A 10,299-nucleotide genomic window follows, 5' to 3' on the forward strand; every position below is an offset into this window, starting at 1 on the left:
TGCTACATGCCTGGCACACAGTAGGTAGGGTTTGATACACTTTAATTATTAACTATGATTTTTCTTCAGGTATACTACAGTGCTTTGAGGCCCAGGTTTTGGTTTTAAGCAGTTCTAGGTTTCAATCCATGCCCCAATCCCAATGATTAGTTATTTGGCTGCTGCGGAATGGGTTTACCACCACCAAACCTGTTTTCTCAACGGTAAAATGAAATTAATAGTACCTATTTATGGGATTAAATTAGCATTTAACCCAGTACCACAGAGTCCATAGTTCAACAATAGCAGTTAGAATTACCAGTTAACATATATTTGTTAGTCTTTCTTGTGTGTGTGTTTCCCCCTCTCTACTCATACTGAACTTCTTTGCCCTCTCTCTCTCTCTATGTAATTATTTTTAGAAGAGAGTGTATTTCTTTAGAAACCACTTGGAAATCTATTCCTAGTTCTCAGTAGCCTTATTTTTCCATCTCTGTTCTGTTTATCCCAGTGTGGTACATCCATTCATGACTTCTAGTAATGGGGACAGAGATTTAAATAAATGTAGAAACTCATGAAGTCCAATTAGCTCAGAAGTCCTTGGCTAGAAGTCCTCACAGGCACAAAGAAGGAAATGGACAAATACAAGTAGATCCAGAAAGGCTTTGTAGAGGAAGTGACACTTCAGCCTCGTCTTGGAATATAAAATTTTGGAATCAGATAGCCCTGGGTTTTGACCACTGTTCTGCCACTAACTAGCTGTGGGCGAGTTAACTAATTTGGCCAAGTATCAGTCTCCTCAAGTATTCAATGAGGAAAGTAACACCCACGTAAAAGGAGGGTGGGATTAAATGAGTTGATAAATGTGAAAGTTCAAGGAATTGACGAGAATAAATTATCATTACATGCTTCTTCTCTTTCCTTCTGCCCGTTACCTGTCCCACCTTCTCCATCACCTTCTCCTTGCTAACTCTTTCCTCCATTCTCTCCCCCACTCCATCCTTAGTTTAGGTTGGTGTCACCTGGAAGCATAATAAGCCTTCTAGTTACAAAGAAAAGTATGAAGCCACTTGAGTTGTAGGTTGACCCCATCCTCATGAAGATGTTAATCCGTGGACAGTTTCTCTGGTTACCCATAAACATCTGCCCATATTTTCTATTGTATGCTTTAAAGCATATTTTCCCAGCTTTTTGAGAAAAGTGCAATGCCGGGTTGAAACAGAAGTCTTGCTAAACATTGGGATGAAGTTCATCGTCTACAACATCTTCACAACCTACCAACCCTAAAGACCCCGTCACTTCAGATGAGGTTAGTGTGTGATATATGCTCTTTGACAGTTTGATTTGTGACCATTTTTCACCTGGGCTTTCCTGGATCGACAAATTCACATTTCAAATTTCCCAGGAGGGTTTTAGTTTGTTTGTTTGTTTATTAATTTATTTTATTTATTTTTGGCTGCATTGGGTCTTTGTTACTGCGCACGGGCTTTCTCTAGTTTTGGCGAGTGGGGGGCTACTCTTCGTTGCAGTGCGCAGGCTTCTCATTGCAGTGGCTTCTCTTGTTGCGGAGCACGGGCTCCAGGCGTGCGGGCTTCAATAGTTGTGGCACACAGGCTCAGTAGTTGTGGCCCGTGGGCTCTAGGGCACAGGCTCAGTAGTTGTGGCACACAGGCTAAGTTGCTCAGCAGCATGTGGGATCTTCCTGAACCAGGGCTTGAACCCATGTCCCCAACCTTGGCAGGCGGATTCTTAGCCACTGTGCCACCAGGGAACCCCTGAAGGGTTTTTTGTTTTAAATGATGAGGATTTCATGTCTTCAGGTAAATTGCCATACCAAGAAGGCACAAGGAAACTAGAGAGGAATTGTGTTTGCTTCTCTAGAGAGGAAAAGGTTGGATGGAGGGGAGAATTACTCTGCGATGACACCCTGTGATGGAACTGAACTGGGGGTTATGTCACTTTCTCTGACTCAGATTTCAAAGCCTGATCTACCATCCCTCTGGGAATGTAGTCCATCCTGATTTCAGCTACTGTAGATACCGCCTACCCATCCTAAGCCAGGTCCAGCATGACCTTATCTTCTTCCTGCCTTCCTCCTGTCAGGCAGCTCTCCTGGAGTCCGAGTCTTCCTGGTTCTCAAAGTGTCACCTGATAACATTCATTACTGCCCCCACCTCCCCATCACACAGTGAGCTGGGCACCAGGGACCACAACACTGTCCTTGCCTTCCAAGTGTTTACAATACTGGAGCCTACAAGGTGCTTACGGTAGCAAAGCAAATGAAGCTAAATATCCCCAAAAAGCAGCACATGAATTTCTTCAGGAGTGGAGGAAAGGGAAATTCACTAGGAGCTGAGCTGCCCAAAATGGCTTTCCAGATAGAAATCCACTGTGCCTTCTCCATTGTGCGGGGGACACTTGTTCAGAAAGCCCTTAAGGACTTGAACTTCCCAGCCGGGCAGGCAGCGTGCAAAGCTCAGCTCTGGCGATGCCTAGCGTGCCCTGGGCAGATCACTTAGCCTCTCTGTGCCTGGTCTCCTCCTCCCTAAAATGGGTACAATAACAATATCACCTCCTTCACAGACTTGTGGTGAGGGTAAGATGAGCTAAGATATGTGAAGCACATGGTATATAGTAAATACTGATCAGGGTTACGAACAATAGTTCTCTGTACCACGGTGTTCTCGGAGAAGGAGAAATGTACAAGTAAGTGGGAATCATCCTCGTGTCTGTGTAATTAATTAATGCTGCCTGGGGAGCAGCGTGTGTGCTCAAGACACAGTCTGGGACGACTTACATAATGTCAGCTTTAGGCAAAGTGCCTGTCATTGGCGCAGCTCCGAAAATACACATACACACGAGCATGCCTGCGAGGCGGGGCCGCAGGGGGTGCGGGCTGCGTGGCCCACTCCGCGTGTCCACTCGGGCCACCGGGTGTGAGGCTGTGTCCCTGCGTGTCGCTGACACACACGCACACTGATACCAGCCCTGCTTCGACGTGCGTGTCATGGCTTAAAAATAGATGCTAATCCGTCAACCGGTCTGGCGCTGGCAGCCGAGGCGGCGGTGGCGGCAGAGTCATGGCCGTGGGGCTGTGTGAGCCGGCGATCTGCCTCCGGGACTGAGACCCGCTCCGCCTCCCGAGGTAGCGGGGCCGGGTCGGGTGGGCGAGGTGCGGGGACCGGGGCTGGGGGCCGAGGCGGGGGGAAGGGGCCTGGGAGCGAACCTGCGGGGCGCGCCTGGGCTCCCTCCCTCCGCCCTCCGCGCCAGGCTGTCTGGGCTGGCGAGGGCTGCGCGACAGCCATGAACCTGTTACAACCGCGACAGCAGAGGGAGGGAGGGGGGCGGCGGACCAGGGCCCCCAGAAGCCTGCGGATGGGGTCGGAGGGTGCCCAGGGGGGCACCCCGTGACGGAATGGGGAGAAGTAGAGTCACACGGAGCTCCCGCCACACCTGGTCTGCTTCCCGCTCTCTGCACCGTTCAGCTTCCCACAGGCGGCAGCATCTGTTTCCAGGAAAGGTTGTTTGGGAACCAGAGGGTGGGGCCTTCAGGCCTGCGGAGGGAAAGTAGGTGACGGTGGTGATGGTGTTGAAGCTGAGAGCTGTGGCGGTGGTGACGGCTCTCTTGCTCTGTTTCTGTGCTCCTTCTGACCCGCCAGGGACAACCACCTCTCTCCCTAAACACCCCCACGATCCCATCTCCCCTCACCAGTCCTGATCCTAAGACCTCCACTCCTTTTGCCCTGTGAGCGTTATAGATCTCTTCTGGCCCTGGGGGATGGGGGGATGGGGACAGCTGGGCCCTGGCTGAGAGCCTGGGTGGGGAAGCAGGCTGGGGGCAGGACAAAGATGGCCTCTCACTGTGGACTTTCCCTTGCGTCCCTGGGGCAGAAGACTGGACAGGGAGTGGAAGGGGGATCCTTCAGACCAGCCCACCTTTTCAGAGGGTCAGGATCACAGTGTGAGAGGAGAAGGGGGGAGGGGGAGGGGGGAAAGGAGGGGGGTAGGAAGAGGAGGGGGAGGAAGAGGAAAAGGAGGAGGAGGAGGAGGAAGTGGAGGAGGAGGAGGAAGAGGAGGAGGAGGAGGAGGAAGAGGAGGAGGAGGAAGAGGAGGAGGAGGAGGAGGAAGTGGAAGGGGAGGAGGAAGTGGAAGAGGAGGAGGAAGTGGAAGAGGAGGAGGAGGAAGAGGAGGAGGAGGAGGAGGAAGAGGAAGTGGAAGAGGAGGAGGAGGAAGAGGAGGAGGAGGAGGAGGAAGTGGAAGGGGAGGAGGAAGTGGAAGAGGAGGAGGAAGTGGAAGAGGAGGAGGAGGAAGAGGAGGAGGAAGAGGAGGAGGAGGAAGAGGAGGAGGAGGAGGAAGTGGAAGGGGAGGAGGAAGTGGAAGAGGAGGAGGAAGTGGAAGAGGAGGAGGAGGAAGAGGAGGAGGAGGAAGTGGAAGAGGAGGAGGAGGAAGAGGAGGGGGAAGAGGAGGAGGAAGTGGAGGAGGAGGAGGGGGAAGAGGAAGGGGGGAGTGGGCGTGGCTCTTGCCCTGGAGTTCCCCGGGGCAAGTCTCAAAGGCTGGCCCTTCCCAGCTCTGCAGCTCAACGCATGGTCCCAGGTTCAGGAGGCCCAGCTGTCCACAGAGAGTCAGAGGCGCATCCGCTAAGGCCCTTCATTGAGGACCCCATGTGCTAAGTAGGGCCACTTGAACTCCACCAGCAACACAGATGCTAATTCCAGACTCTGAGCCCCTGGGCCTGGCAGGATCCCTCATTTCTTCCCTTTCCTCCCTCCTCCTCTCCCCACCCACCCATACACACAGACACAGACACAGACACACACACACACACACACACACACACACACAATGCTCCAGCCCTGCCTGGACCCAGAGAGATGACGTTTAATCAATGATATCTGTAGGCTGATCAAAGGAGGATGCTTTGCCTGTTGCGCACATAGGTTGGCGCTTCCCTCCATCAGCAAGGGCCTTCAGCAAGTAGTTTTCAAACACCGACACTTCGTCTTTATTACTTCCCCACTCCTCCCATCCCCACCATAGACTTCCCACAGCAGGCTCATCGCTGAGGCAGAGGGAGGGCAGGAACGGGTTAAAGCAGCCCATCCCTCTGGCACTGAGGAGGCGGGCGTGCTGTGTCACAGCCCCTGCTGCTCTGCCTTTATGCTAATTCCCTCTGGATGGGTCCAAAGCCACCCCCAAGCCCCCTGCCAGCCCTCCAGCCTCTCCGCCTGTAGCCTCAGGCAGACGAGACCCAGATCCTGGCTGGCAAGGGCTCCGGCAGCGGGCCACCCAAATACCAAATGTTTGTGTCTGTGTTTACATCTGCGCTGGGGGTTGGGGTGGAGTGCGGGGCAGACACCCAGGAGCCGGCAGCTCCCTCTCCCGTAAACAAGAACATGTGACTCTCCCACCTCCTTGCCCGGAAGAGCCAAAGAGCAGGGAAAAGGAGCTGCCGCAGCTCAAAGAAGAATATCATCCGGAGCACTTCCCGCACCAGAGGGCCGGACTTCACCTTCGTCCCTGGAGAATCCTCTCCCCAGGGGCCAGCGCAGCTGGCAGGTAGGGAAGCAGCTGCTCCAGACTCACTCCGGTGTGTCTCACATCCCTGCCTCTCCCAGCAGCAGCTACCTGGAGACTGACCCCTCAGTCTGTGGCTGCCACGGCTCCTGCCGCCTCTAAGATGTGCCCCGGTAACTGGCTCTGGGCCTCGGTGACATTTATGGCCCGCTTCTCCCGGAGTGGCTCGAGGTCTCCTGTTCGCACGAGAGGGGCCCTGGAAGAGATACCAGCTGTCCAGCATCCCTTGCTCAACGTCTTTGAGTTGGAGAGGCTTCTCTACACGGGCAAGACGGCCTGTAACCACGCCGACGAGGTCTGGCCAGGCCTCTACCTAGGAGACCAGTATGTACCCAGCAGACTGGGACCACAGCTGAGTGTGTGTGTGTGTGTGTGTGTGTGTGTGCAAGAAGAAAGCAGAAGAGTGGCAGAGAGGCGCTGAGTTGTGCTGTTGGCTCCACGTGGAGGATGGAGGGGACGGGGTCCATGGGCAGAGTGGAGGAGGGTTTGGGGGAGTTTGGACAGGTTTATTGATAGACCCAACTCTGGACAGACAGACTCTGTTCAAGTCATCATGTCGTTCGTCTGGCAAAATGTATGATTGTGTGCCAGTACTAAGGGCTGGACATTTAGATGACTTCTCTGACCTTCCACCTATTGTGCCCTGAGAAAAGGCCATCCCTGGGGCCGGGAACAGTGGTTAGTGAGGCGAAAGGTTGACCAAGCCAAGCCGCAGAGTGCACAGAGGCTCACGCAGGTGCGTGGGGTCGATGGAGAGGAGGGCGTCAAAGGAAGAGGAGGCCCCACTTGTCTCTCCCAAGGGCTTTAGAGGCTACAAGGAGTTTTTCACATGCCTTTTCTCTCTTAATCTTCACGACAGCCTTGTGAGGTAGGTACCACTATCCCCAGGTTACAGAGGAGGCATCGGAAGCTCAGAGAAGTTGGGACTGGCCCAAGGTCACACGGGTCGTAAGTAGCAGAGCCAGGACTTGGAGGTTCAAGTTCAGGGCTCTTTCTGCTCGAGGAGTTGGCGCTGGACAGGGCGTTTGATATGATCATGTTGGCTGAGCTGAGGGGTACGGGCCACAGGAACATCTGAAGGTGACCTCCACCACAGGGTAACCATGAGCGTGGAGTAATTGGCAAAACACAAGAAGATTCTGGGTGTCAGAGAGAGTCTAAAGTAACGGGGGGGGGACTTCCCTGGGGGTCCAGTAGTTAAGACTCTGCGCGCTTCCACTGCAGGGGGCTCGTGTTCAGCCCCTGGTGAAGGAGCTAAGATCCCATATGCAGCGCAGCGTGGCCAAAAAATTAAGATTAAAATTAAATTAAATTAAAAGAAAAGAAAAGGTTAGCAGGACATTAAATGTGAGCTGGTCCAACAACCCATCCAATGTTCAGATTCGCTCTGCCGCTTCCAGACCCTATCCATTGACTCTCTACTTGAATACCCTGGTGTAAAGAAAAGTCCCTCTCTCCCAAGGCGCCCCAATCTTTCTCCAGCTCGATTCCACCATTGGTAGGTACCTCCTTACATGAAGCACAAACCCTGTCAATCCTTTTCACGGATCAAGTAAAGTCTTTCTGCCTCAGAGCATTCTTTCAATATGTTATCATGGCTGTTGTTTGCCCACCTCTCAGTCTCCTCTCCTCCAGGCATAATCTCCCCAGGACTCCCCACCTTTGCTCCAGGACGAGACTCCGGCTCATTGCCTATCTCGGGTCCTCAGGAAGTGAGGTGGAGGCCTGGAGCCCACGACGTTGGCCGGGCAGTGGTCGGGGTACCGACAAGGACGTCTGGCCCCCCCGCCCACTTCCGCGCCCCCCTAACCTCCACTCCTCAATGCAGGGAAATAGCCAACGACCACCGGGAGCTCCGTCGCCTGGGCATCAGCCACGTCCTCAACGCCTCTCACAGCAGGTGGCGAGGGACACCCGAGGCCTACGTGGGGCTGGGCATCCGCTACCTGGGGGTCGAGGCCCACGACTCGCCAGCCTTCGATATGAGTGTCCACTTCCAGGCAGCCGCCGACTTCATCCACCGGGCACTGAGCCAGCCGGGAGGTAGGGGGGAGCACGGAGGAGGGAAGGACCAACAGACAATGGGTTAGAGAACAGCCCAGGGGTCTGGGTGTGGAGAGAGAGAGAGACTTGAATGATGTGATAAAAGGCTCAGGAAAGGAAGCTATTCTCTCAACCATCTTTTCAAGGCAGTCCATACAAAGAAGGAAATAATCCCAAACGTTGAGAAAGTGGAAAGTTGCACCTGGGTGGTGAGATTATGGGCGATAGATTTTTCACTTGTTGGCTTCTTTATATATTTCTATACTTTCTAATGATTTCTACCTTGAACCTGTCTTCCTTTAGTGATCAGGAAAAAAAAAATATATATATATATATATAATATATTGGGATTTCCCTGGCAGTCCAGTGGTTAAGACTCCATGCTTCCAATGCAGGGGGTGTGGGTTTGATCCCTTGTCAGGGAACTAAGATCCCACATGCCAAAGAGTGTGGCCAAAAAAAATGTTTTTTAATTTTTAAAAGGAAAAAAATATATTAATCATCCACCCCAAAGTGACTGGGAGATTGAGGAAGGACCCAGTTAGACATAAAGGGTTTTCCATGGACGCACTCAGCACGTACAGAAGGAAGCCCAGCTCGGTGCAGAGCTCGGTTTTGCGTTAGTGATGAGCCTCTCCCTTCGAGCCCCTTTTGGGCTTATGGATGCTGCGCTGCTGCTGCAGGCTCTCCATCTCATCCCGTCCAGGCTCCCCCCTTGGCCAGGACCTGGGTTCTTACCGTCACCAGTCTGTGCGTCCATGCACCTCTGCTTACCTGTCTTCCTCCCCACCTGTCCGTGGGGCCCTCTCCCCAGCCTCCTCCAGCCCGCTGCGAGGTCCCCAGCCATCTCTCATGTCTCTGTTCGCAGGGAGGATCCTGGTGCACTGTGCCGTGGGCGTGAGCCGCTCGGCCACTCTGGTGCTGGCCTACCTCATGCTGTACCACAGCCTCACCCTCGTGGAGGCCATCAAAAAAGTCAAGGACCACCGAGGCATCATCCCCAATAGGGGCTTCTTGAGGCAGCTCCTGGCCCTGGACCGCAGGCTGCGGAAGCGTCTGGAGGCGTGAGGGGGCCGAGGGAGGGAGGGAGGTCAGGCCAGGCCTGTGGGTCCCCGGATCCCAGCTGGAGGCCCAGGGGGCAGGTTGGAGGCGGCCCAGCGAACCCATTCTCTCCTTAGAGGGCTGGGACGTGGACCCAGGCCACAGCCGCTGTCTATCGAGGGGGGATGGGGCAGTGTGACAGTCAGCCAGGAGGGAGGTGGCCAGGGAAGGAGGCAGGTAGGCTGCAGGTAGACAGTCCTGGATCCCAGCCAGGGTGGTCCCGGCGATTCACAGCCCCTCTTTGTATTCAAGTGCCCCCCTTCCCCGCATATCAGAACAAAAGGACCAGCTCTGTCCTGTACCTCTGCCAGGAATCAGGGATGCAGCAAACACAGACGTGATGGTGTCGAGTTGTGTGGAGGTGGTAGCTCAGGGACAGACGGTGAAGAGAGGGTGTGAAAAGCTAAGGGAGAAACCCACAGACTTGTTACTCCAAACCCGGGAAGAAGAGGCGTGGGAGGCTTGGCATGGCGCCCATGGGTGCTGGTCGTGGCCCAGAACTGCAGAGGTGCATGACTGGGAGCCTACAGATAATCCCTCGCTTACTGGATCCAAGTGTCTCCAGGAAAAATAAAAATGGTGAATACGAAGCAAGCCTCTTGAATCACTGACAGCTTGTACGAGGTTGGAACCTGTCCCCTGAGAACAGTGCCTGACTCCCTTCTAGGGTCATAAGCCCTCACCGGCCTTCCCACCTCCACCAGTTCCTAGGGGAGGTTTCTCCCCAGTCCAATTTCACACTCCTGGGGCAAGGGGTATCTTGAACTTATTTCCATTTATGTCCACACGGGGGAAGCAGAGGACCGAAAAATTCAGATTTGCAAACTGTGTTAGGACTCAGAGCACAGCCTGCATCTCCCAAGCTTAAAATAGGTCTGTTCACAAGCTCAGGTGTGTAAGAAATAGAACTCATTTTCAAAAAGTCAACCTGATTTCTATATCAAGTCCCCCATGCTAGTAGGAGAGCAGAATATTAATCTTAAATCAATCCCAGCCCTAAATCCCACATTCATGGGTTTGGGTTTTGCCTGGTACCAAGAAACTGGAGGGGAGGAGACGAGAGGTGATGTAATTGCTTCCTCTTCTAATCTTTCCAAGTTTTCCTCTGAGGAGTGTAACATAATCTCCTTAGTAAATTTAGTAAAAAAAAAAATAAACTCAACCACCAGAGAGAATAGTATGATCTTATATCCCAACTGTCAAACTGTCAGCCACCACATCCCTCTTTTTGAAAAGAGTGTGTTGGACTTCCCTGGCGGTCCAGTAGTTAAGACTCCCCACTTCCACTGCAGGGGGCACAGGTTCGATCCCCCGCCCAGGAACAAAGATCCTGCATGCCGCGCGGTGCAGCCAAATAAATAAAGTAAAGTAAATGAAACAAAAGAGGTATGTTCCCAGAACAGAATATCCGCATGAGTGGGAGAACGGGATGGGATGTAAGAGGAAGTGAAAAATACAGGGGGGAAAACTCACTTAATATATCTAAAGTGTATATTCTACCCCAAAGTACAGAAACTCAGAATCTCAAAGCCAGAAGTCACCTTCACAGATTAACGATTTCCACTCTCCAACAGGGCATAAATAAATCGCCTTTTCAATAAA

The 10,299-nt window shown here is 53.1% G+C and overlaps 1 protein-coding gene across 4 annotated transcripts; it reads left to right on the forward strand.

Annotated features, from left to right (window-relative positions):
• Positions 1-2,889: 2,889 nt before the first annotated feature.
• Positions 2,890-9,392, forward strand: DUSP26 (dual specificity phosphatase 26). Of its 4 annotated transcripts, none has more exons than XM_081220878.1 (4): positions 2,890-3,124; positions 5,598-5,877; positions 7,382-7,596; positions 8,465-9,392. In XM_081220878.1, the coding sequence occupies exons 2-4, from the start codon at positions 5,657-5,659 to the stop codon at positions 8,662-8,664; spliced, it is 636 nt and encodes a 211-aa protein (XP_081077004.1). In that variant the 5' UTR covers positions 2,890-3,124; positions 5,598-5,656; the 3' UTR covers positions 8,665-9,392. The 4 variants fall into 4 exon arrangements, with proteins under 4 accessions (XP_081077004.1, XP_081077006.1, XP_081077003.1 ...); XM_081220880.1 differs by having other exon boundaries at positions 2,955-3,124; positions 5,595-5,877; XM_081220877.1 differs by lacking the exon at positions 2,890-3,124 and having other exon boundaries at positions 5,787-5,877; positions 6,442-7,596.
• Positions 9,393-10,299: the final 907 nt, after the last annotated feature.

Source organism: Mesoplodon bidens (genome assembly GCF_964165515.1).
Source record: "Mesoplodon bidens genome assembly, chromosome: 20".
Taxonomy (NCBI): Eukaryota; Metazoa; Chordata; class Mammalia; order Artiodactyla; family Ziphiidae; genus Mesoplodon; species Mesoplodon bidens.